We start from the raw sequence: 27,232 nt of genomic DNA, 5'->3' as shown, positions 1-27,232 counted from the left end.
GAACCAGTCAGCGCCTGTGACACTCCCTTCCTAATCTTAGGCAAACCACCACCTGGGGTTGGGGCGGAAAGGAACGGGCCTCCCCCGAGCTCTTTATCTGGCCTTGCCAGGGCAAACACTCTCCGCGCCGCAGCCCAGGCCCACCCCTCGGCTCCACGGGGGCGGGGCGGCTCGAGGGGGCGTGGCGGCGCGGAGGGGCGGGGCGGCTCGAGGGGGCGGGGCGGCGCGGGGGCGTGGCGGCGCGGAGGGGCGTGGCGGGGGGCGTGGCGACTCGAGGGGGCGTGGCGGCGCGGAGGGGCGGGGCGACGCGGAGGGGCGTGGCGGCTCGAGGGGTCGTGGCGACGCGGAGGGGCGTGGCGGCGCGGGGGCGTGGCGACTCGAGGGGGCGTGGCGGCGCGGGGGCGGGGCGGCGCGGGGGCGTGGCTCCGGCCCGCGGGACGCCTGGAGCGGACGGAGCGAGGCCGGGCGGGGCTTGGCGGTCCTGCGGGCGGCGCGGGGGCAGCGGCGGGCAGCAGCGGCCCTGGGGGCGGCCGGGCCTCCGGAGCAGGTCCCGGGCTGCCATGGCCGCCGCCGGCTTGCGGGCCTTCGCGACGAGGGGGCCGGGCTGGCGCTGGCGCGGCCGGGGGGCGCCGCTGTCGGCGGGCGTCTGCAGCAGGTCGGAGCCCGGGGCGCGACCCACCAGCGCGCGGCAGCGGGATGGCATCAGGTCAGCGGCGGGGCCGCGGGCGCCCTGGGCCGAGCGGGGCAGCTCCCGGGGGGGGGGGGGGGACCCGGGCGGAGGCCGGCGGGGGCCCGGCCAGGGCTCCTCTCCGCCCTCGCGGACCCGCTTGTCGGTCCCGGCCGCATCCCGCCCGCGGCCCGGGGTTGCCTGCCGCATTCCGGCCCCTGCAGGACACGGAGGCTCTCGAGTGCGACGCGTCCGAAGGCGCAGCGCCGCCCCGGGAGCCCCAGGCCGCGGAGCAGCCGTCGTGCGCTCAGCCTGGGCGGCCGGGCAGGCGCCTCCCCGCGGCCTCCGAGGAGGGCTCTGGGCCTCCCGCCTGTGGGCCCGGTTGCCAGGCCAGGTCCTCAGCCGAGCTGCTCCTTGGCCCTCCCCCAGAAGTGCCCGAGTCGGCGCAGGTCAACATGCAGGATGAAGGACACATTGTACTGAGCTCTGCCCTTTGGCGCAACAAGCCTAAAACCCTTAAATCAAAAAACAAACAAAAAAGCCCAGTGCACAAACTCGAATTGCAAGACGAGGTAGCAAAGGCTGAAGGACCCCTAGCCCCATGCGGGCCTCACCCTGTTGTTGCCGGGCCAGGGCCAGGGTGCAAAGACAGTCCTACCTAGAATGCTAAGTATTTAAAAGTTACGAATCAAACCAACAGCTATTATGTTTTCTTTTCTTATCCTGCCAAGTGTACCTTCCCAAGACCTGGAAGAGCATGTTTGAATTTATAATCCTGAGGCTCCTAGGAGTTCCCCCAAAGCAGTGAAGAGCCAGCTCCTGGCCTGCAACTTTTTTCTTTTCTTCTCACCCTATGCTCACCCCTTCTCGCCTCACCACCCTTCCTTCCTGCTGCTTTGCCAGGGACTTAGCACACAGGTCTGCAGACACCCCATCCAGCATGCCTATGTTCTCTCTATCCCCTCCCCACCTAGAAACAATTGCTCTTGGCCACCCCATGGGCTTAAAGATGCCCCCTGCAAAGCCAGAGAATTTCAGAGTCTCAGGTAACTGCAACAGGGTTTAGAAGGGGGTGGTGATTTCCAGGTGGGCACATCATACTATTCAAGTGGACTCCTTGCTCACCTGGCAGCGCACAGCTGGAAGAGGGCCAGAGCAGCGTCCTCGAAAGTGCAGGGCCCAGGTAGGGGTCCTTCTTCCCATTTTCAAGGGCAGTTCTGCATCTGCAAATCTGGTTCCATCTGGTCAGAACTCTGACTTCTGGCCTGGCAGCCAGTTGATCAAACAAAGAAGGTCTGGTTGAGTTCTCTGGGTCTAAACATGAATCAGAGAGGGAGACCATGGGAAGAATCCATCCATCATAAACGCTCGCAATCAGTACGTAGGAACCTCCAAGTCCATCACTAAATCAGTCGTATGTTAGGCGTTAAGTAGGTGAGCTTGAACGACTCTTTTCGAAGAGTTGGCATCCCTCTGTTCCTCTCAGCAATAATGCTGGTATGGAGTGAAGAGCAGCCAGGAATTGGGTACTGTGCTGTCACTGTCCAGTCGCTACCCCTAACCCTTCCAAAGCCCGCGAGGTAGGGGACATTGTCCCCATCCCACAGTGAGGAAGCAAGTTCAGAGCCATGGCAGCCGGCTCAAGGCCACACAGCCGGTAGGAAAGAAAGCCAGGAGGCAGGAGAAGATCGGTCTGCCTCCAAAATGGTTTCCACTCCGTGATACAGCTCAGTGTACTCACCAATGAGATTTAAAAGAAGTGGCAAAAAAAACTAGATGAGGTGAAAATTTAGTGATGAACTAGTGGAATTGGCTGTGAGAAATCAAAATGCTATTTGGGGTCATTAATTTGGTCAGCAGGTGTCTATTGAGTGTCTCCTCTGTGTGTGAGCATGACAGTTCCTCATCTCAGGGACCTTCTGGTGGTTTACAATGATGTGTTGGGCTCCAGGGGGGCATCCCCAGGGTCCATCTCTTGCCTTGCAAACAGAAACATTGCACCTTTCATCACATGCTCTGGTGGTGACCTCACTCTTAGTGATTTCCCTCTTTCAAGTGGTGACATTGCTGTAGCTATAGGTGCAAGGCATCCCATGTTTTGGCCCAAGACAGCCATTGAGGGGCTTCAGACTGGTAAGATCTTTAGGAGGTATCACCAGCCAGGTTTGATGGCCACTTGACCAGGGAAGAAATAGCAGTCTAAGATAGCTTTCAATTTCTGGCTTGAGCAACTGAGTGGTAGCATTAAGATAAAGAGAAGGGGGGGGCAGCTTTGGGAGTTGGGGTGACGTTGCCTTGGAAGAGTATGGAACAAGTGGAGCGCAGTAGGGAGCTATGAGGATCATTTAGGGGTGAGCAGAAGGTGAGGAGCCCCTTGAAGAACTAGAGAAGGACAAGCAGACAGAAGGAGAGCATGATCCAAATGGCCATTGGATTTGGTTCTGGCAGTTGGGAGATTCTCGGCGAGGACAGTTGAAGTGGAGTAGCAGGGAACGAAGGCTGGCTGCACTGGGTTGAGAAGGGAACTTCGCAATTTAGAGCACTGTCAGGGTGTGGAATGCGAGAGCCAAAGCAGGATTAATGGGCCACATGTGAACAGACACCGCCGTGCAGCAAGGGCATTTGGGCACTGGCATCTTTTTTACACAATTTCACCTGAGGCCTTAGAATTTAATTTAAGCATATGTCACTGATGGGATGGCAGCTCTTGGGTTTGCCACAGAAAGCACACTCGTTATCTTTCTGGAAGGTTCATCAGCACTTCTCTTACCGCACCCCCAAAATGTGGGTTTCATAGCCTATCAGCTAGCTACAAGTCATTCTGGCACTTAGGAGGAAACAGGTTTATGAGAAACAAAACGATGACTGTCACAGCCACCTGAAGATGGCAGCAAAGCCGGAATGATGTTCCAAAGAAAATGGTTATTCTTACAGCGCTGAAATAAAGTCAGTCACCAAAGTGGTTTTCCAGAAACCAGTGGCGCAGAAGGCTACCTAAGGATGATCCGGGCCAACACGTAGCAGTAGGAATGTCAGATTCAAAATGAAGAATGAGAAAGGCCGAAAGCATGTAGATGGAGACCCAGGGGAAGCAGATAACCTATAGAACAATAGTCTGGTGTTTGGCTCCCCGCCCATTCCACATACTAGCACAAATAAGACATTTCTGTGTACAGGCAGCCAGGTGACAATACCGGTTATTTTCATGAGCGTGTGGGATACCTTAAAACCTTTGCACGGCAGCTTTGTTGGATGACATGTCCAGAAGGGCCCTCTTGCTCTACGCTTCTGTCCCTCTGTTCTTCACACGCAGCCTGTTCTCTGCATGAATTATTCTGCAGAATTTCAAGATGCCACTACAAAAACCAAAAACGGAAAAATGTTGTCTATATAAGACATATTGGTGTCTATATAAGACGTATTGGTGGCTGTAACTGCGCTGCCTCCTCTGTGGGGTGCATGGGAGGAGATTTGGGGCATGTTTTCATCCTCACCTCCTTCCCTAGCCTTATTCTTTTGAAGAGCAGCAGAAAGAAGTGGAAAGGAGCCACAACGTGGTAGCTTCCTCTGGCTCTGGACGACCCTGTCTTACAAACCTCCCCACCCCTCAGTCCGGGTGTGGTGATTGGGGGCTGTCACCTGCCCTTTCTGGGGAACTGGCAGTCATTGACAGCAAACATGGAGAAAGAGAAAATCAGGGAAAGAGGGAGGAAACCCAGCCCACCTTTCAGATAGTCTCCTTGTTTTTTTTTTTTTTTAATTTTTTTTTTATTTATGATAGGCACACAGTGAGAGAGAGAGACAGAGAGAGGCAGAGACACAGGCAGAGGGAGAAGCAGGCTCCATGCACGGGGAGCCCGACGTGGGATTCGATCCCGGGTCTCCAGGATTGCGCCCTGGGCCAAAGGCAGGCGCTAAACCGCTGCGCCACCCAGGGATCCCTAGTCTCCTTGTTTTGACTCAGCTGTAGCTCCAGATAGTTGGCAGGCCCTCTGAATTGCCTCTGAGCACCTGTAATTCTCTTTTCTGGTGTTTTAAAAATAGGCCCCAGGAATTAACGAGGGTCCTCACTTATTTTGACTCGCGCCCAACCGAGTAATTATAACATGTTCTTCCCAGGAACATTGTCCTAAGTGATCCCAAGAAGAGGAATGCGCTGTCATTAGCAATGCTGAAGTCTCTCCAGACTGACCTTCTTCACGAATCTGAAAGCAAAGATCTCAGAGTCATTATCATTTCAGGTATTCATCTGATGTCCATCCTCAGTGTTCTTGCAGGACCTGGAAGGGGGTTCCCAAAATTCTTTGGTTAGCTGAGGCATTCCCATACTTAACGGGAGAAGTGTTTTTCGAAACTCCTTTACAAGAACCTTTTGAAAAACTCCTGTGTAGTTCACTGTGGAAATTATAAGATTACCGTGCAGTGAGAATAGGTCTTTTTCTTTTTGTCGGATGTGTCAGATACGAAACCTTGCCACCCTTGGCCGTGCTGGCCTTCTTAGCAGAATCAGAGAACTGATTTCTTCATGGGCCTGATAAGATGGGTTTAATCACAAAGGTTTCTGGTAGACTACCTAGTTGGCTAGGACAGGCTGCTGGGGCACTTGATCGGTTTGTTGGTTTTTGTTTTTTTCTAAGATTTATTTATTTATTCATGAGAGACACACAGAGAGAGGCAGAGACACAGGCAGAGGGAGAAGCAGGCTCCCTGCGGGGATCCCAGTCCTGCACTCGATCCCAGAACCCCGGGAGCAAGCCCTGAGCCGGAGGCAGACGCTCAACCACTGAGACCTCCAGGTGCCCCCAGTTGGTTTGTGTTCTTACTAAGCTTTCAACTGAGATCTGTGGTCTTCTTCAATGGTGCCAGACAGCATGCTATATTTTGCTCATTTCTTTCCTTGCCCTTTTTCCAGTAAGAATTTTTACCAAATCATCTGGTGATGATGACAATGGTATAAATAATAACAGTGCCAGCATTTTAAAACCACCACAAAAATAAAACAGATGATGTCCTATGATGCAGTTTTTTATTTTTTATTTTTATTTTTTAATTTTATTCATAGAGACACAGAGAGAGAGAGAGAGAGAGGCAGAGACACAGGCAGAAGGAGAAGCAGGCTCCATGCAGGGAGCCCGACATGGGACTCGATCCCAGGTCTCCAGGATGACCCCTCGGGCTGCAGGCAGTGCTAAACCACTGCACCACCAGGGATACCCACATTTTTTTTTTTTTTTTAATTAACAATTGGTGTTCTGGAGGCAGATACTCAGAATGTTACCTTCTTGTCTGTGGTTGAATATAAATTTTCAACTTAAAATTTTTTTTTAATTTTATTATTATTTTTTAAAGATTTTATTTATTTATTCATGAGAGACACACAGAGAGAGGCAGAGACACAGGCAGAGGGAGAAGCAGGCTCCATGCAGGGAGCCTGACATGGGACTCGATCCCGGGACTCCAGGATCACGCCCTGGGCTGAAAGCAGTCGCTAGACTGCTGAGCCACCGGGACTACCCCATTTTATTTTATTTTATTTTTTTGTGAGAAAGCATGCATGCATACATGAGCACAAGCAGGGGGAGGGGCAGAGAGAGCTAGAATCTCAAGCAGATGCCATGCTTATCATGGAGCCCGATGTGGGGCTCGATCTCATAACCCGAGATCGTGACCTGAGCTGAAATCAAGAGTCAGACGCCTAACCAACTGAGCCACCCTGGCGCCCCCAAATTTTCAACTTTTTATATGGCAAAGGGAAAAGAAATAGAACAAATATTGTCCATATGGGGTGTAACCTGGATACAGTAAGGCAGCGAACTCTGAACCACATGATTTTCTCACTTGTTTACAGGGATTAATATGGTCTGTCCCAACAGCCACAGCAAAAGGAAAATGAGAGGGAGTGTTACCAGCTGATCAGTGCAATTACGTCTGGTTGTTGTTGTTAATAACAACAGTAACAGTAAAAGCACGTCCTCAGATCCCTCGTAAAAATAAGGGGTTCTCTTCATACTCTGACCTTCCTGATTCCAGCCTGTGTGGGTGGCTGTTATCTGTGGACCAAAGGACAGGGACACTGTGGGAGGCACAGTGGACTCGATGGGCCCACATGAGTTTACACACTCAGGCCAGACCACGTCCAGAAACAAAAGTGTGAAACCAGAGGGATAACTCTGCAAAGAGTACCTTTGTACGGAGTACAGAGCCTTCTCCTTGTTGGGATTACATGTTCTCGCTGGTTCCACCAAAGACCTTTGAGAACAGATGCCTCACCTTATTTTGTCACCACAAAATACTGCTCGTCCCTTTTCAAGCTAAATGGAATTAATTCTTCTCAAAATTGAGCCATGAACTTTCTCTAAGTGTCCACAGCACCAATACGATTGCTCGCTGAATAAGTGAACATTGAGGCTCTAGCCATTTACATTTCTTTTTTCTTTTCTCAACTGGAAACATTTGCAGCTGAAGGACCTGTATTTTCTTCTGGGCACGATTTAAAGGAACTGACGGATGAGCGAAGCCCAGATTATCATGCCGAAGTATTTCAGACCTGTTCTGAGGTAAGCCAGGATGAGGGTCGACATTGCAAGCCCAAAAATGATAGCTACGTAAAATACTGATTTAGGCTTCCTATTTACAGATAAAGTCTTATCTATGCACCTAGTCACTGCAGACTGGTCATTGGTGCATCCTTCACTCAAGCCACCATTTGATTTTGATTTTTAAGAAATGATCATGGTTTGTGATTGATCTTGTTATACACAAAAGAGGTGCTAATTGTTGCCACCTCCAGGATCAGGGGGTGTGTCTTGGTAGCTGTGTCTTAAGAGGTAAAGGGTGGGAACATATATCTTTAGAGGGGAAGAACCTAAAATTAGTATAGTTTTTTAAAAAAAAATTAGTATAGTTTTTTTTTTTAATTTTAAACTAACACAACTCTGTTAATGTGATAGAATATTTGTGAATGGAATAACAATAATGATCTTAAAGATTCTTTCCAAACCGTTCTCCCAGCCAGCCTTTGTAATCACCACCTCCAGGTGGGAAAACTAACCCCTTCACGTTTACTTCTTACTGTCTGGCTCTTTAACTATATGTGAAGGAGAGACATCGCCAGCAGAGAGGAGGAAGAGGAACAAAAAGTGTGTGATGATTATAAATATACTAAGTCACCCCCTGGATAATCAAAAATTAAAGATAGAATACAACTTTATTTTATTTAAAAAAATTATTTATTTATTCATGAGAGACACAGAGAGAGAGGTCGGGACACAGGCAGAGGGAGAAGCAGGCTCCCTGCAGGGAGCCCGACGTGGGACTCGATTGTGGGTCTCTAGGATCACACCCTGGGCTGAAGGCAGACACTCAACTCCTGAGCCACCCAGGCTGCCCAAGATAGAATACAACTATCGCTCATTTCATAACTCTTTATTGAGCACTACTGTATGCATCATACTTGCAAGGCACTCGGAAAAAGACAGGAAAACAGGTTTCCTGCCAAACTGGAAATGTAGGTGAGAAGCAAGACATAAAACAGTTTCAGGGCCACCTCGGTGGTGCAGTCGGTTGAGTGTCCAACTCTTGGTTTCGGCTTAGGTCATGATCTCAGGGTCGAGCCCTATGTCGGGCTCCATGCAGAACATGGAGGTGGAGGTTGGCTTGAGATTCTCTCTCTCCTCCCTCAACACCTCCCACTTGTGTGCTCTCTCTCTCTCTCAAATAAATAAATAAATCTTAAAAAAAAAAAAAGACATAAAATAGTTTCATACCTGAAAACTTAAACCTAACTTTTCATTCATTCATTGACTTGCTCATTTATTTAGCCATTCATGATTCAACAATATTGAATGATAACCTTCTACATAGACTAGAGGGAGGGAAGCACCAGAGAGGCTGACGGGAAGGTGACTAAGACACCCTCCTGACCACTGTTTGTTTCCCTTGCCCTGCTAAAATGCCATAAGGAGATCCAAGTATAGTTTTCTCATCTCATGGAGGGACAAGCCAGAAAAGCAATCGACTTGAGGCTTCATGAAGAGGCAGAAGCAAGCAAGAGCTGAGGCTTAGGTCTTTTGTTTCACGTTAATGATGTTTATGTAACATTCTGCTCTTGCGTCTGCCGTGGCATGGCACTTTGAAAGGTTTTTTTCCTACAAATATCCAGTATGTTTGGCTAAAACAGAAAATTATCGAAGAGAACCACTAGAGCCCTTCCATCCTCCCTAAAGAGCCTGCTTTTATCACTGTGCTGTGGTGTCTTCATGAACCGAGGTCTAAACAGGTTAGCAAAAGGGCTACAGGGGAGCCAGAGCTTCTTCAGAGGATAAAGGCCAGATTTCATGGAAACTTGCAACCCATGGATGCCTCAGGCTCCCTGAAAAAGACAGTGCATAAACAGGACCTTGTCCCAACACAGGGAGGTAGGAGTGAAAGTGTATTGATTTCCTTAATGCTTTTTCTAAGGAAATCACATTGTCCTGGATAAAAATGAACATCATTAACTTGTGCAAGATTTCAATTTCCAAATGTAATCAACAGACAGACTGGCACAGAATGAGCTAGATATTTCACTGTTGGGTTCACGCATGAGAAAATTTGACTTTAGAGAGGAAAACAGAGAATCACGAATTGGCTTAGCATCTAAACTGTAGCAGATTCCTTACAGACCATGAGTACCACCTGCTAGTTAATTATTTACAGATCAGGAATAGGGTAAATTGAGAATGAGAAGAAAGACTTGGCTATGGGAGAGCAAAAGTAACCCTTTGTGGAGCTGATTTGACAGATTTCACTGGAGACCTACCCTTGGTGTCTCTTCTTTTGTCCTGTTGAAGTTTGAGGGTGGAAACCCCAGTCCAGAAAGAGACTCTTCTCTTTCTCCTCACCCCCACCACTGAAATGGCCATGGGACAAGGCCTCTCACAGAGCTCTCGATAATGCTGTTGAGTGAGGCTAAGGTTTATGTCACGTTTTGAAGCAGGCAGAGTCCTGGAAAAATATTTAGTTCGAGAAGGTAAACTAGGACGGATAATGACTTCTTAACTACCAAAGGACTGATTGCCCCTGCTGATTTATTATCTAGCTTGCCCTTGTCTTTCCTGAATTGCTTTCTAACTTTATTTAAAATACATTTTGGGGGTGGCGTGGTTGGTTGGGTGTCCGACTCTTGCTTTCTGCTGGGGTCATGATCTCAGGGTTGTGGGGTCAAGCACCATATAAGGCTCCTCACTCGGTGAGGAGTCTGCTGAAGATTCTCTCTCCCTCACCCCCAGTGGTGTGCGCATGCATTCTCCCTGTCTCAATTTTTTTTAAATCCTTAAAACAAAACAAAACAAAAAAAACAGGGGCACCTGGGTGACTCAGTCAGTTAAGCATCTCCCTTCAGCTCAGGTGATGATCCCAGAGTCCCAGGATCAAACCCTGCATCGGGCTCCCTGAGGTCTCAAATAAATTTTTAAATCTTAAAAAACAAACAAACAAACAAACAAAACAGGGACACCTGGGTGACTCAGTCAGTTAAGTATCTCCCTTCAGCTCAGGTCATGATCCCAGAGTCCCAGGATCAAGCCTCGCATCGGGCTCCCTGCTCAGTGGGAAGTCTGCTTCTCTCTCTCCCTCTCCCCCTGCTTGTTCTATAAATAAATAAACAAACAAACAATCTTTTAAAAAATATTTAAAAATAAAATACGTGCTAGGGTGCCTGGCTGGCTCAGTCAGTAGAGCATGTGACTCTTGATCTCAGGATCATGGGTGCAAGCTCTATGTTGGGTGTGGAGCCTACTAAAAAAAAAAAAAAAAAAAAGGTTACTTAAAATACATTTTAATTATACAAATAATAGGCACCTATTATGGAAAACTGAAAATCTAGAAAAACAGAAGGAAGGAAAATAAACTGCTGGCACTAGACTATCATCATACCATCCAGAGAGAATGCTAATATTTAGTATATTTCTTTCAAATCTTGTCCCATATGGACCTATTTGTCTGAATAATCATACGTAGATGCAATTCAATTATACTGTATAATTGTATAACAGGATTATAACACTGAATGCTTACCACATGCCAGGTAATGTTTTGAATACCTTAGACATATATAATTCTCATGTCCTATATGGTTGGTACTATTATCATGCCCATTATTATACCCAGATGTGAAGAGTGAGGGTTAGGCAGTGGGTAAGTGGCAGACTGGGCATCAGACCCCAGGAGCCTGGCCCCAGCCCACTACACAAGGCCCAGACCACCACCGCACCGCACTGATATGTCTTGTGGAAAATCTCATAGTGAGAACACACCATTCCATTAAATGGACAGTTAGTTTACATAACCATTTTTCATAATTTATTTTTATGTATTTACATTACTTATTAGTTTTTCACTATTATAAAATAATTTTTTGACCAGACAGCTTTTTACCCTATCTCAGGATTATTCTTTAGAAGTAATCCCTAGAGGAGATCCCTGGGTGGCTCAGTGGTTTAGCGCCTGCCTTCAGCCCAGGACGTGATCCTGGAGACCCGGGATCGAGTCCCACATTGGGCTCCCTGCATGGAGCCTGTTTCTCCCTCTCTCTGTGTCTCTGCCTCTTTCTCTCTGTGTCTCTCATGAATAAATCTTAAAAAAAAAAAAAAAAAAGTAATCCCTAGATGAAACATATGAATATTTTTAATATTGTTGGAAGCTACTCTAAGTATTTTCTCGCCACATTATATAGAATCCTAGTGCTTTGTACATAGATGGCGCACGGGAGACACAGACTGTTCAATGCTAATCACGGCCAAATGACTTTTCATAAGGAACCAGCTCATTAGGTGACAGATGACACTCAGCCAAAAAAATCTTTCTTTGCTGCAAGACGTTAGAAGTTCCTGAGCGTTTTTCTCCTTGCTGTTGCAGGTCACTGAGAATTAGCTCACCTCACCCTCACCTAGAGTACTTAACCCCCCCTAAATCCAGGAGCCGTTTGGGGTGTGGGTATATTTATATGTATTCTTCCGAGAGGATTATGAACATTTATTAGATTCTCACAGGTGACTCCCCTAAAGAAAGTCTAGAACCACTACTATAGAATAGGATATCGGATCCCTCAATATATAATTAATTATTTTATAATAAAACCGACAAATATAAAATATTTATGGGTGCAAAAGGCTGAGTTCCTTGGGCAAAATCTTCAAATCAATGAAGGCCATGTTTTTCGGAGTTGCCACAATGGGAAACAAGCCCAGATGTAGGAGTTCCTTGCCACCTGCCCTCCTTCCCTGCCAGGGTGCAAAGTTCAACTCTTTCTACATAGAAGTTACCATAGCAACACAATCTGTTTAGAGCAGCATGAAAAAATGGAGAAATAAACCAAGTTATTTCCTAAGCTGCAAAAGTAAGTTAAGGTTCTGGAGATTTAATGGGGTGGGGGCAGGTAGGGGTCCTATGAGCGAGCTTTCAAGCTGTTTTGGGGATTGTATTTATTCTGATGACAGCAGGGTGGCCCCCACCATTGTAATAGACTTGGGAGAGTGTTCATGGCCATCCAGCTCCTTTTCCACCTTCGTTTTTCAAGGAAGTGCCAAATACCGGTTTCAGACTCCCAGCAGGCACAGGCCCCCAGAGATCACAGGCAGCTCTGTGCTTCGGTGGGGCTGCTGGGGAAGCAGGCAGAGGGGACCAGGGGACCGTGGCCTCACAGAGGTCCTGCCGGCCTGGAAGGACCGGGGCTATGCAGTCAGCCAGATGCAGGTTCACACCCCTCCGCCTCTGCTTGCGGATCCCGCCACCTGGGCGAGTTACTTCCCCACCCTGAGCTTTCATGTCCTGGGTGTAACGGAGGCTTCCCTCCTGCCGTGGGTCTCAGGAAGACCCAACAGTCCAGTCTGGCTTACAGTTGCTATTTAATGCCCAGTCAGTTCTCCTTAGGCCTCCTTTCACCCTTTTTTCGAGAATCTGATACAGTGATGCGCAGCGTAAGGGTGAAGTCACATAAATGATACGTGTTGATGTCACCTTTCACTCTTGGATGGAAACGAAGTGGTGTGCTTGCCCCTCCAGGTCATGATGCTGATCCAGAACCACCCGGTCCCCATCATCGCCATGGTGAACGGCTTGGCCACCGCTGCCGGCTGTCAGCTGGTCGCCAGCTGTGACATTGCCGTGGCAAGCGACAAGTCCTCTTTTGCCACTCCGGGTGTGAACATCGGGCTCTTCTGCTCCACGCCTGGGGTGGCCTTGGGGAGAGCGGTACCGAGAAAGGTAATTGAACTCCAGTTGTGCACGGGATGACGGGTTCCAGAATTTGCTTGTTACAAGCACTGTTCGAATCAGGACATCCTGCCTGAGGCGTAGTTGGCTGGATGTGCCACCATGGCCCTTCTCATGTGTGGGGGGCGGGAAGGGCCAGGTGCCTGCTCCTCCGAAGCTTCTACCGTGGGCTTGTCTGTCACTCCCCGCATTTCCCTCTTGCCTCTCCCTCAGTACAACTAGTTAGGTCTCCTACTTGTTTTGTTTTCATAAAGGCACACGTTCTTGTAATCTTACTGGCAAGACAGTTGAAACTCAGTTTGATTGTACCATCAGGTGGCCCCACGAGATACAATAGCATGGTGACCTGTGCCCGTATCAAGAGGCCAGGACACTCGTGTCACTGGCTTATTGTTTGCCAGCAACCTGTCTTGTTCCAGAGAGGATTGAAAAGAGCTGATACACTGAGTGCGCCAGGTGTACAGTGGTTACATTTTAGGAGCAGGACCAGCCTGTGCTTTGTTTATAGGATCTGCCCCAGAAGGAGCCATATTACAAAAGGTATTTTGTTGTCACCAACCACAGTGAAGTCCATTTCTTCACCAAACTTTCTTCCTTCCTGTTACATCATAAAATAATATTTACTAAACATCTCTTAAGTATAAACTAGGAGTTTCCTTGTTCTAGAAGAAAAAAAGTCCTCATTCTCAACTGGAAATGTGTTTTCAAAAAGGGAAGGGGAACAAAGCTGTGTACCATTGCATGTGGGGGATCTAAACTGCTTTCTAGAGTTTATTATCCATTTTAGCATCAACTACAAAAATTAGCAGTTGCCCATGTACCTGAGGCACAAAAGAAATGAGACCCAAGGGAAATCCGGCTGCAGGATCAAGAAGTTTAGGGAAGCACTCCTTTCTTTTCCGGTGCCTTCTTGTTAGTGTTTGCAGAAATGTGTATTTGTGAGGAAGGTCTGGAGACAGAGGCCTGTGAGTCTCAGGCACACTGGCTGACAGTGGGCAGAGGTGAGCTGCCAGACAATTGCTTGCTCCAAGGTTTGCAGACTAAGGGGGTTTTATCCTGTCAGGATACACGTTCACCTTAACTGTACATACGGTAATTCAGTAAATGCTTCCTAAACCCAGGCTTTGTGCCAGTACCTAAAGTTGAGGAGCATTTCAAGTAATTGCCAGAGCTCATTAATAAACTACCTTACAATTGTGCAAACAAAATCTCTCTCGCATAGTATAAGGCAGTTGTCCTGGTTACCCTATGTGCAGCTGTTCATTTTCTTTAATGCCTGATATTCTGGAAGGTTCCACAAGTAAGGTATTTAAATCTTTGTATCAGCCCTGCTGTCACAATAGGAATCCATTCTTTCTTAACACAAACTATTCCAATCAAGTCTTCCAGCTGAGTCCTAGAATTGCAAACATTGTATCACATTTGTTGAGTTTCAAATTTGTTTTTGAGAAAAGGGCAAAAAAAAAAGAAAAAAAAGACAAATAGAGGCCTTAGGTTTCCCGGAAGTCCCGTGCTCAGAACCACCTTGCATAACTGCCCAGCATGACCGATGACGGGGCAGGACGTGGCAAGAACCAAAGTAGCTTTTGTCCTCTGCAGACAGTTTTGGCAAGGACCAGGCCTGCCTGGAAAATAAGGGCAGAGTCTCCAATACCGTCCCACTCAGCTCCCTCCTCTGTGCTCCTTGTGATCTGATCCCCTGGGTTTCATCCTACTTAGCAGTCTGAAAGTAGTGGAGAGCTGTCAATAGATGTCCTTGCCCATCGGGTTCATTACTGCACGGAGGCATGAAGCGGATACACGGGTCGGGGTCAACACTGATGATCTGAGATCCCCATACCGATAAGGGGAATTCAGTAGGAAGGAATGTCTGTCAGAACTTAGGGCCTTCGCCAGGTTGCAGGAGCTGCAGGGCTCACCTGTGTGGCCCCTGTTGGAGGCAACAAAGAATTCATCAAAATCTAATCCTAACCACAAATACCCCTCCCTGGCATCATTGCTTGATTGCAGCCCTATGAACACACCCACTCGCTGGCCACAGGGCCCCGGGGGGCGGTGGGCACACCCCCACCCCCCATGCTTATCCACAGGGAAGCAAGCAGGTGCTTCTGCAAACAACCTGGCCGGGCAGCCCTACCCTCCGGGCCTCGGCCGCAGCCACGTGTGTGGGCCACCAGTGCCCTCTGCTGGTCCCCGGAGTCGGAGGGCTAGAGGGCTGCGGCTCTTTCTGGGGGCAGAAAGGATGGGGTGCAGCCCTTGTGTTCAAGCCACACCCAGCAGGGCAGGAACAATTCACATTTGTGTGTGTGTGTGTGTGTGTGTGTGTGTTTTAAGATATTATTTATTCATGAGACACACAGAAAGAGGCAGAGACACAGGCAGAGGGAGAAGCAGGCTCCATGCAGGGAGCCTGACATGGGACTTGATCCTGGGTCTCCAGGATCACACCCTGGGCCGAAGGCGGTGCTAAACCACTGAGCCACCAGGGCTGCCCAGTTCTCCACATTTGGAAAGCATTTTTCTCCTCAGGCACAAGTAAAATAATGCACCTTCGCTGCATCCTATAAACAACCTGCCTCGTTCAGGCACGGGGGGCCAGTGCCTCAAGCAGTTGGTGTCACAGGGGAGCCTGTGAAGGATGCGAACCCCCCCTTCCCGGCCCGTCATCTCTCTGTGGTGGGGACGTTTGCTTCCACTGCTTTGCCCACGGTAACTTTGTGTATCCGTGGAATCCGATTTCCTCGCAGGCCAATTAGAACAGAGTGGAACTTCCAAGCTGGAAAGAGGGTTAGAGCCTTGCTGCCACCAGAGAGCCTGAGAAATGCAGGGTCCCAGGCCCCCCGGACCCACCACATCAGAGTCTGCACTTTGATGAGATTTGCACAGCCACCGGCCTCGGCACCTTGGAGAACATGCAGTTCAACGCCCCACTTTACAAGAGGGCCTGGGGGCGGGGGGGGGGGGGTGAATCAGGGCCTTACCTTGTGTCTCCCAGCAACGAGGCTAGCCCCTCGGGGAGTTTCCTTCCTTCCCGAGCTGTTCCTGCATCTCTAGCCAAGATGCTGAGCCACTACCAGCTGGTTCTTGTCATAGATGTGACTCAAGGGCCCCCAAAGACCCCAGTGCTATATAGAGTCACCCCCTTTCAGGGCTGTGGTACCTCAAAGCCAATAAGAGATCCATACCCGGGGACCCTTTCCTCCCTACTCCTGTCTAGTCAGATGCATCCATCTTTCACAAGAAGGAAGCCACTCAGCCAGCCACCTATTCTCTTGACTTCCTTGCTTTCAAAAACTGGGGCGCCTGGGTGGTTCAGTCAGTTGAGCATCTGCCTTTGGCTCAGGTCATCATCTTGGGGTCCTGGGATCGAGTCCCACATTGGGCTCCCCACAGGGAGCATGCTTCTCCCTCTGCCTGTGTCTCTCATGAATAAATAAATAAAATCTTAGGGAAAAAAAATACAGAAGGAAGGGTCAGAAGGCTGGGCTTGAGGACTTGTGCCATCATGGGGACAAGTGGACTGGCAGTTAGGGGCAAGTATGCTGGGCCCCAGCTTCCCCTCTGCAAAGTTAGGGGATGGACTACATCCCAGCATTATCCAGTTTGGGGAATGTAATGACTTTGCATTGGGGGCAGCAGGTACGTGATGCCTGTGGGCAGCTCCAGAGACCACATGTTAGTTACTGACCAGGAATAGTATCCTCAGTCCAAAGCAGGTTTGAAGGCCCTGATTGAACACAGGGCTAATAACCAGGTCCTACTGATGCAGGTCTGGTAAGACCCCACTGAAGACACCTGGTGGGCCACATGTGCTTCTCTGCCTGAGAAGCACATGTCAGCGGGGACCCAGGTGAAAGCAGGCTTCACTGCACCTTCCAGCCTTTCTTTTCCTCCATTCACGCGGGTGCCTCCCAAGAAATCCCCGTGGGCCACACCGGCCTGCCCTGCTACTGTCTGGTGGGTGTGAGAACTGCAGTATTGGCTCGGGGGGGACATCCGGCAGTGTCTGGAGACTTTGGTGACAGTCACCGCTGTTGGGGCGGGACGTGGAAGTACTGGCACCTGGCAGATGGAGACCAGGGAGGCTGATAAACATTCTACAATGCACTGGACAATCCCACACTGCAAAATATTATCTGGCCCAAAATACACAACGGCACCAAGGTTGAGAAGCCTCGCCAGTAGCACTATCTAGATGTTCAGGACTCCCCAATTTATGTCTCACGCTAGTCCCATTATCTGTTACTGCCCAGCGAACCACCCATAACTTAGTGGCTCAAAGCAACAACCGTGATTTGTTGAGCTCAGGAAGCTGCAATGCGGACGGGGCCCAGTGAGGAGGCTGGTCTCTGCTCTGCCACGTGTGTGGCCTCAGCTGGGGGGGACTGGAGGTGGGGGAGCGACAGCGGGGGGGCGGTCGTCTGAGCACTCCAATGACACACCTGCGTGTCTGGCTGTGAGGCAGCCTCTTGGCAGGGACCCCAGCTGGGCTGGTCACTGGGACGCTTAGCACAGCCTGTCCCATGCCTTGGACCTCCCCGCACTCGGCAGCCTGGGTCCAAGGCTGAGCGGCCCAAGCAGAGGAGCCAGGCCGGAGCTGTCACCACCTCGCCCAAGCCTCTAGAGAACGGGAGCATCCCTTCTGCTGCACCGTCTGCTTTCGCTCTCCCTCCCTCAAATGACTCATCGATAAGTGTTCAGTAAGCTGCCCACTGGATGCAAGGTGCCCCTCTGGTGCTGATGGCACAAAAACAGTGAAAAACAAAAATCTCTGACTTGGTGGAGTTTACCTTCTAGCAAAGGAGATAATACAGTAAACAAGATAAATGTGCCCAATATATAGTGTGTTCATGGGCGCCTGGGTGGCTCAGTTGGTTAAGCATCTGCCTTCGGCTCAGGTCATGATCCCAGGGTCCCGGGATCGAGCCCCATGTCGGGCTCCCTACTCAGCAGGGAGTCTGCTTCCCCCTCTGCCCCTCACCCTGCTCATGCGTGTGCTCACTCTCACTCTCTCACTCAAGTAAAATCTTAAAAATACATATATATACAGTGTGTTAAATGGCAGAAGCACAAAGGATGAAGGTATAGCCAGAAAGGGGGACAGTGCTGGGGTTTATGTTGCAGATTGAACAGAGTGGCCATGGCGGAGCTTGTGGACAGGATGACAGGGGAGCTGAGACCTGTAGTCATGAGGACGCTTGGGGACGGAGCACGGCAGGTCGGGGAACGGCCGGTTCAAGCACCATGAGTGACAGCAGGCCTGGCATGTCCGAGGAACCGCAGAAGGGTGCCCCCCTGCCTGCGTCTTCCATGTGCAGCAGGAACCCCTCTTTTTATTTATTATTTTTTTAAAGATTTTATTTATTTATTCATGAGAGACACAGAGAGAGGCAGAGACACAGGCAGAGGGAGAAGCAGGCTCCATGCAGGGAGCCCGACGTGGGACTCAATCCCGGGACCCCAGGATCAGGCCCTGGGCTGAAGGCGGCGCTAAACCACTGAGCCGCCAGGGCTGCCCGGAACCCCTCTTTTTAAATCACGAATTTAAATCTCGAGAGGTGGGGCTTGGGAGAATTACAGAATCAAGGCACCGTCCGCCGCAGGCTATGGAATAGAGCAAAGCACAGAGCGTGGGGCACCTGCACCTGTCGTTCTGCAGGCCTGGAACACGGGGTGCGACAGGAGCCGTAGGAGGGAGGCAGCATCCTCGGCGACTTACCCGTTGGTTAGTGACATCGTGCAAGGCCCCTGCGTCTGGTCCCCGCAAGGCATCTCCTTTCAACCCCTCCTCCTCTGGCTTTGGGAGGCTGCCCTCTCAATCAGGCTCAGGTGGTGGCATCTGTGAACATTTCCTTCTGGAAAGCAGCCACTGCATTGGTCTGTGGCAGGCCTGGGGCTCGCTGGTGCGACGGTTTCGCTCCCCCCACCCCCATCAGATGTGGCTCCTGTCCCATGCCTGGGGAGCTCCTGGCTTGGCGGGGGCTGGGAGATCAGCTCTGGGGAAGGAGCAGGAGAGCATGGATACTCAGGCCCCTTCCTGGGCACTTGTACTGTCCTTGCTCCTGGAAGGTCCCAACCCTGTCCTGGAGGAGTCTGGGTGTGTGGCAGGCCTGACGGATGGCATGTTACTTGAGGAAGCAGAGAACTGGGCTGAGGTTATAGGGAAATGAGCTGGGTAGGAGGGAAGGCAGGGCATGGCGAGCAGGGGCTCACAGGAGGGTACCTCAGTGACACACGTTTCTTCCCTCAGGTTGCCCTGGAAATGCTCTTCACTGGGGAGCCCATCTCTGCCCAGGAGGCCCTGCTCCACGGGCTGCTCAGCAAAGTGGTGCCAGCAGAGCAGCTGGAGGAAGAGACCATGAGAATCGCACGCAAGATCGCCTCCTTGAGCCGTCGTGTGGTGTCTCTGGGCAAGGCCGCCTTCTACAGGCAGCTGCCCCAGGACCTTAGGACGGCCTACCACCTCACCTCCCAGACCATGGTGGACAACGTGGCCCTGCAGGATGGGCAGGAGGGAATCAAGGCCTTCATCCAGAAGAGAAAGCCCATCTGGTCGCAGTGAGTGGCCTCATCAGAGGAGGGGAGGGCGAGTGAGCCGCCACCCCAGCTTCCAAGGCCCAGACACTGCTGCTGCCTCGAGACTGTCTCGGGGCGGCCGGCGTCCCACAGAACTAGTGGTTTCCATGCACATGGGCCGTCGGAAAAGCTGTGATCCCACGGGGGCAGGGGGAGCTGGAGAATCCAATGCTGGCTAGCTGCGCTGGGAGGCCTGGTCCTCCATCCGCTCCTCCAAAGGCCTTGAGGGAGGGATCGCCTGACCTGGGAGACGGTGGGGATACCACACAAGCTCTGCCTTCACAAGTGTCCCCAGAGGTGCCCAGGGGCGGCCACATGTTTCAGATCTCCCCAAGATGTTCTCTGCGCTGAAAATCTTCTCGATTCTATTTCTCAATAGAAATGGCCTTGGACTAATCTGGTGTGATTTTTTTTTTTTAAGATAAAAGATTTAGAGGGACTGGTAATGTTATTCTTTCCCCAACCAGACAGCAAGCTGTCCGAGGGGGGAAAAAAAATCATTGAACTCCTTGTGTGCCTGTATGCATGGGCGTACACCAGGGGCCCGAGGTTCCTGTGATGAACGTCCTAGCCTGTCAAAGATCCTGAAACCGGGACCCTGGGCCGGACCTGAGGGAGCGACAGAGAACACCTGTTCTGCCCATGAAACACCACCGGCTCTGGACCCGTTTCCAAGCTCTGCTCAGCCTTGGACAGGCTGTACAAACCAGCCCCGGGCACTTGAGCTCCCCAGCTGAGCAGATGTGTGGATTAGGGCTGAAACCTGTTCCTCTCTGGCTTCTGGTCGAGCATGGCCCAGGGCACGTTCTAAATCCCTCGTCCTCGAGCTTTCCCATAGGGCTTACTGTTTCTTAAAGCCAATTTCTCTTCCTCAGAGTAGAATGTGGCCATAAATGTGGTCAGTACCAAGACTGAAACAGAAAAGCATGTGGCTCTACCCCGTGGTCCTCATCGGGGGCTCGCACACGCCGCAATGGATGTCCCCCAGTGTTTCCATAGGTTTCTGTTGAGATTGACAATTTTTTGCTTGGCCTGAGTTTAGAAAGGTTTTTTGTTTTTGTTTTTTTGTTTTTTTTTAAAAAAGAGCGTTTTCTTGGAAGGAAGAGCTTGTGCTAAGATGCTCATCGTGTGCAGAGGTCATCAGAGCTACCATTTACCAGACACCTGCCAGGTGCCCTCTGTGCATTCTCATTTCATCCTCAGCAGACTCAGTGGAGCAGGTGCTACCATTGTCCCCATCTTACAGATGAGTCGCTGAGGCCCACTTTTGTCCTAGGTCAAACAGCTGACACTGGGTGGAGTGAGGGCTCCAAGCACTGTGTGCCTGAAAAAAGCCACAGACACACTTGCCCCTGGCCACACAGCCTCGTGGGAGAGCCTGGGCTGGTGGGACACCAGCCCTGGGCAGTGACTTCCCTGCTCCGCGGCAGCTTCCAGGATGAAGGAACGGACCACATGCTCCATGCCACAGAACTCAGCGAGGGCCAGCGGATTGGAGTACTGGCCGGCCACGAGTGGAGTTTTTACCACGAAGCTAATAACAGGCTGGCTGAAGTTTAGACTAGACTGTGAAGGACTGCCTGGGCTGCCACGGTCTGCCCCAGGATGCTGCTGCTCGTGGGGCTCCTGCTGAACCTTCCCACCCCAGCGGCCCGCCGTGGAAGTGCCTACTGGACAGATGACACACGAGCGGCAGAGGGTGAGAAAGTGACAAAGCCTTCTCACACACACGTGTGGCAAATGAGAATCAAAAGTTACTTCTCCGTTTCTGTGCAAGCATGCATTGTACCCGGAAACCGTGAAATCCTCGGGGCTCTGGGCCAGCTTCCCAGCCCGAGGTGCACTCAGGGACCACCTATAAATCTTAATCCTTGGCTGTGGAGAAGACAATCCAGGAGGAAGATCTGCCCCCCGCCCTCATATAATTCATCCTCAGGCAAATATAAATTCCGGGTTCATTTGCATCCCTGCTCCCCTCCATCGAGACACCGAATGAAATTTTTCTGATAACCACACACGATGATTCCTTTTGGAAAGTCTAGTATATTTGTCTTTCCCTCTGTACAAATTACTTCGCAGGGAGCTTTGCTGAGCTTGGCCCAGCGGACTGCAGCCCCGCAAGGCAGGTGCCGGGGTGACAGTGGACCAGGGACCCCTCCTGCTCGCTCTGCGTGAGAGGCCATCCCAAAGGCTAGAGCCCTGCAGGATGCAAACAAATGGAGTGATGCCAACCCCCCGACTAGCTTTACACCAGTGAATTTGGGGTGGTGGCCACCCAGGAACCAGTGCTGATTTACGGAGCCGATTCCTGCCAGGAGCCCTGTAAGTTAGCTCTTACTCCCGCCCTGGGTAGGAGACCCAGAGAAGTGAAGGCATGGGCTGCCGTCAAGCCTGTATCTGGGTTCAGACCTGTAGGCCCCCGCAGTCTGTGCTCCTGACCACCACACGATATTCCTCCCAAAAGCTTGCTGTTCCCGCCTGGGGAGACCATGCATGTGCTCAAGGGGAACCAATCAGAAACTCCTCCTGCTGGGCGCCTGGGTGGCTCAGTCGGTTGAGTGTGTGCCTTCAGCTCAGGTCATGATCCTGGAGTCCCGGGATCGAGGCCCACATCGGGTTCAGCATGGCGTGGGGGTGGTGTCTGCTTCTCCCTCTCCACTGCCCCCCTCGTGCTCTCTCACTCTGTCTTTCTCAAATAAATTATCTTAAAGGAAAAAAAAAGAAATGCCACAGCCAAGGGCGGCACGGTTTTGCTTACCGCAGGAGATTGGGGGAAAGCAGGGACCTGAACACCAAGAACGCCGCCTTCTGCTTCCAGGTTGCAGGTGATACAACTCCTTTCACCGCCCAGCTGCTCCATCTTTTTTTTTTTTTTTTTTTGGTCAGTTTTTTCTTTTTACTGGTTTATAATAATCTTAAAAACCCCATCACACCCCATAAACCACCACAGGTGAGAAGATGAGGGAGATGGAGAATGAATGCTACAGTATGTGGACAGCATAGGGAATCCAGGTATTCCCTAGGGGCAGTGTGGGATGGAGGCAGGGAGTGTGGACAGGAGGCCCTGGCTTGGACCCTTATTGCTGGTTGGGGACTGGCTGGCAGAGAAGGGAGAGGGGCTCAGGGTGAACTAGGAAACATCTCACACCAAAGGCAAGGGCAGTTGGGGGGAAGTAAATGGAGGGGGGGGTCACAGTACATTTTCCATGCAGACTAGGGATGGGAGTGAGAGCTTCAGAAATTTGCACCCCTGCACAGGAAGAGATTTGAGGGTTTAAGGTTTTTGTGGGGTTTTTTTTTCTGATTTCAAGGCAAGATTTACTACTTTACAAACACAAACACAATACTTGGTCTTTTTTTTTATTTTTTTTTAATTTTCTTTTATTTATTTATGATAGTCGTAGTCACAGAGAGAGAGAGAGAGGCAGAGACACAGGCAGAGGGAGAAGCAGGCTCCATGCACCGGGAGCCCGACGTGGGATTCGATCCCGGGTCTCCAGGATCGTGCCCTGGGCCAAAGGCAGGTGCCAAACCGCTGCGCCACCCAGGGATCCCGATACTTGGTCTTAATAGAAAAATGACATCAGGTACACCCAGAATATGTTTAGCATTGGGATAGTTGCCAGTCTGGCACAAAACATACGTTTTTAGGAGCAGGGAGGCATGAAGAGATTTGAGGGTTTGAAGGTTGAGATTTGAGGGTAAAAATGATGCCAGTGGACTCTTCTTGTCCTTAGTGGTGACATTCCAGGCTCTGCAATACTGGGATTTGGGAACTTGCCTCGGAACTTGAAACAGGGCTTTTGCTCAAAGGAAAAGCTTTTTTACAAATGGGGAAGGTGAGCGTTCCACCTGGAGAAGCAGCAACCATCGCAAACAGCTGAGCACGTTTGAGACCGAGGAATCCATCACAGATCCTCCGAGCTTCTGCGGCCACATCTGCACCTTTGGGAGGTGTCCCCTACGAGAAAGCCTGGGCCCGGGGCACATCTCTTTCAAATCTGGCAGTTACCTTCATTTTGTCTAGGCGCATTATTCAGCCAGCAAGCCACCCACTTCCCCACCCACCCCCTTTCCTCTCCTTCCTCTGAGAAGTGCCCCGCACTAAAGAGTAGCATTTTCCAGGTGTGGCCCATGGGTGACCTGGATCTTCAAAGGCAGATTCCTGAGCTCCTCACCAGAGCTACTGAATCACAAATTCAGATTTCTGAGGCCCAAAAATATGCATTAAAAAAAAAAAAAAAAAAAAAGGTTTCCAAGTGACTCTGCTGTGTTCTAAAATGTATGAACACCTGCACTGGGGTGGAAGTGACCCAACCTTGTCCAGCCATATCCGTATTATCCAGTTGAGCCAGCACGGCTTTTACGATGAGGATGTGGGCAGTCACTACTGGCTCGGACAGGAATGTGAGGCTTGAGCTCTTCCAGAAGCCTCGTGCCATCCTCCCCGTGGGCAGATTGAAGGGCCTTCAGAGGCCCCGGGTGCTCGTGCCTCCGGATGCCCCACCCCATCTCACGTGAAACCTCAGAATACACCCATGTTCCACACTGAATGTAATTCTTCTATGTAGGGAAAGGAGCCCAATGATTGGCTTTTTAAATCATTTTTAAATATGTGATTAATTATTATGATTTCTTGGCAATCATCGAGTACTCAGGAGTTAAATTCAACATTATTGCCTTGACGTGTTACAGTTAATAAAATATTAAATTTCAGTCTTGCCAGGGTTTTTCTTTTATATTTCTGAGCCCAGAGTGTATTTTTCAGGTCCCAAAGAGAGGCCCATGGAAAGCTGGCAGGCAGGGTCTGTTGGCTGACATGGCCCCACTATCCCCTCCAGCTCCCTGGTGTAGGGGAGGTGGCTGTTCCACAGGGATGGGGTGCGGGGGAAGGGGTTGTGGGCAAATCCAGTGTTACGAGGTCTATGCTCCCAGTGTGGCAATCCTGATAACCTTAGTGATTTTAGAGCAATAGTTCCTTTGGATCATCCTGTCCTGCCCAGGAATGTTTAAGCACAGACTCTGAAACCAGCCTGCCTGTATTTTTTTTTTTTTAAGATTTTATTTATTCATGCAAGACACAGAGAGAGAGAGGCAGAGACACAGGCAGAGGGAGAAGCAGGCTCCATGCAGGGAGCCGATGTGGGACTCGATCCTGGGACCTGGGATCATGCCCTGAACCAAAGGCAGACGCTCAACCGCTGAGCCACCCAGGTGCCCCAAGTGTATTTTTTTTTATGCATTTAAGCAATCTTTCTTTTTTATGTTTTCACTATTTACCTTACCAAAAGAGATAATAATTACCAATTTTAGAAATTTCTAGAAATTTAGAAAAAGAAAAAAAATGCATCAGTCAGGGAGGAATGTGACTTAGAATCCAACAAGACTTAAATTTATGTAGTGATTGCTCTGCACCAGGCACCGTTTGCAGCGTTTTGCAGATATTAATATGTTAATCCTCACAAAATCTCTATGAAGTAGGCCTTCTGAATGCCACTATACAGTCAAGAAACCAAAATACGAAGTTCTTAAGTGACTGGCTCCGTATCACACAGCTAGGAAGATGCATCTTTGGTTACGACTTCACTAAGACTGATTAAGGAAATGTAGTCTGAGGATTTCAAAGACCTCTCTGTATCATGTGTCCTGTACCGGGGAAGTGTCTTTTTTTTTTAATTAATTTATTTTAAAGAGAGAGAAAAAGAGCGCACACCAGTATTCGTGTGTGAGTGGGGGTGGGGGCGGGGTAGGGACAGAGGGACAGGGAGAGAATCTCAAGCAGACTCCCCGCTGAGCATGAAGCCAAGATGTGAGGCCCATCTGAGGACCCTGAGACCATGGCCTGAAATCAAGAGTCAGACACTTAACAGGCTGAGCCCCAGGCACCCCAGTGGAAGCGAGTTTTGAAAGGCAGCGGGTCTAGTTCTGGGGCACGGGTTTGTGGTCACTGCCCACGTGATCCTCCTGCCCCAACTCTTGCTGTTAGGTGACCGCTGCGTTGCATCATGTTGTAGATACTTCTAGTGTGCAGGAAGCACGTTAGGTTATTTCTTTTTCATTCATAGTCTAGTGTCTTGCCCTCCCCGCCCCCCAAGGAAGGTATGAGTTCCTGCAGGAGCAGCCAGTGCTTCCTCAGCTTGTCAATCCTCGGAGGCCAGACACGGCTCAGCACAGAGCAGGCCTTCAGTAAGATCTGCTAGGGCCAGGTAGGCGGCCAGGGCACGGGCTCCATGATGCAGACGGGCTTTTTAAAATTCGCAGTTCACCTTCTCTCAATCAGTCTTGGAAAGTGAAATTGCTGAGCAGAACATGAGTAGGGGTGCCTGGGTGGCTCAGTGGTTGAGCGTCTGCCTTCGGCTCAGGTTGTGACCCCGGGGTCCTGGATTCGAGTTCTGCATCGGGCCCCCTGCAGGGAGCCTGCTTCTCCCTCTGCCTGTGTCTGCCTCTCTCTCTCTCTCTCATGAATGGATAAATAAAATCTTAAAAAAAAAAAAAAGGAACATGAGTTAATTCACTGTTCTCTTTGTAGATCCAGGGAAGCTGGTAAGCATCTCTCTGTAAATATAGGTCAATCTTCAGGAGTCACATTGCTCCACTTAGATGAAATCAGTCCCAGGCGTTCTGGAAAGCCTCTTTTCTTTCTTTAAAGGCAGAGCTGAGGCATGTTTTGGTCTCCAAACACTAACACTTCTGGTGACAAAACACTCTTCACATAGAGGACATATAAAATACATGGTTGAGGGATGCCTGGGTGGCTCAGTGGTTGGGCATCTGTCTTCAGCTCAGGTCATGATCCCCGGGTCCTGGGATCGAGTCCCGCATCGGGCTCCCTGCCTGGAGCCTGGTTCTCCCTCTGCCTGTGTCTCTGCCTCTCTCTCTCTCTGTGTCCCATGAACAAATAAGTATCTTTAAAAAAAATACATGGTTGGTTGGCAAGGGGTGAGGATATCTAATAGATCTGCATTTGATAGAATCTACCCAAATGGTTAATATGCTTATTTGAACCTTAAGCCCAAATTGTCTCGTTTGTTACTGTCGTCACAGTTACTACTCTGATCATGTAATTGTCCCTTCAGATAGCAGCCTGCCTAGTTCTTAGCAATGAAATCTCAAGGCCCCTTAGTTCCTGTATCAGCAACCTCTCCCCATCCCTGAGGGAGGACGGACAGTTGCCCGGCTGGTTGGTTGTGTCCCTCACCCGGCCCATACCCTACAAGGACCATCACGCCCTTCCTCCTGTTAGGCCCCCAGTGTGACCCGTCCTTCAAAGGTTTCCACGTTTCCGTGAAAACAGTTTTAACTTCCTTTTAGTTGTATAGATTTCTACCCCCCTCACCCTTGGATCTATTTCCAAAAGAAACAGCCAAAAGGTGATTTTTAAAACACCCAATGCCTATATTTATGAAGTGTCTACTTAATTGCAAAGTCTGATGCTAGGCCCTATGGGATGGGTTTTGTTGTTTTGTTTAAGTATAAGACAATTCCGACCCTCCAGGAACTGAGTCCAGGAGACAAGATAAATCATGAACACGTTAAAATTCAAATACAAGAGTCATCACGGGACAGGAGTCAGAGCTGAGTGACCTCTGAGCTCACCCTCCTCACTAGCTGTGCGACGTGGGGCTAGTCGTTCAACTTCTTTGAGCCTGAGTTTCTTCGTCGTTATGAGAGGGGTGATAACACATAGCTGCTAAGTGGGTAGGAGGATTACATTAACATACGTGTCGCAACATTGTG

The 27,232-nt window shown here is 50.1% G+C and overlaps 1 protein-coding gene across 1 annotated transcript; it reads left to right on the top strand.

The window, feature by feature from the left end:
- Positions 1-545: 545 nt before the first annotated feature.
- On the top strand, positions 546-24,211 carry ECHDC3 (enoyl-CoA hydratase domain containing 3). Its single transcript, XM_025445198.3, has 5 exons — positions 546-706; positions 4,787-4,908; positions 7,127-7,224; positions 12,710-12,910; positions 19,170-24,211. The coding sequence occupies exons 1-5, from the start codon at positions 561-563 to the stop codon at positions 19,479-19,481; spliced, it is 879 nt and encodes a 292-aa protein (XP_025300983.1). The 5' UTR covers positions 546-560; the 3' UTR covers positions 19,482-24,211.
- Positions 24,212-27,232: the final 3,021 nt, after the last annotated feature.

Source organism: Canis lupus, chromosome 2, assembly GCF_003254725.2.
Source record: "Canis lupus dingo isolate Sandy chromosome 2, ASM325472v2, whole genome shotgun sequence".
NCBI classification, from domain to species: Eukaryota; Metazoa; Chordata; class Mammalia; order Carnivora; family Canidae; genus Canis; species Canis lupus.
The sequence above is the reverse complement of the archived record's forward strand: the minus strand, read 5'-3'. Positions and strand labels throughout refer to the sequence as shown.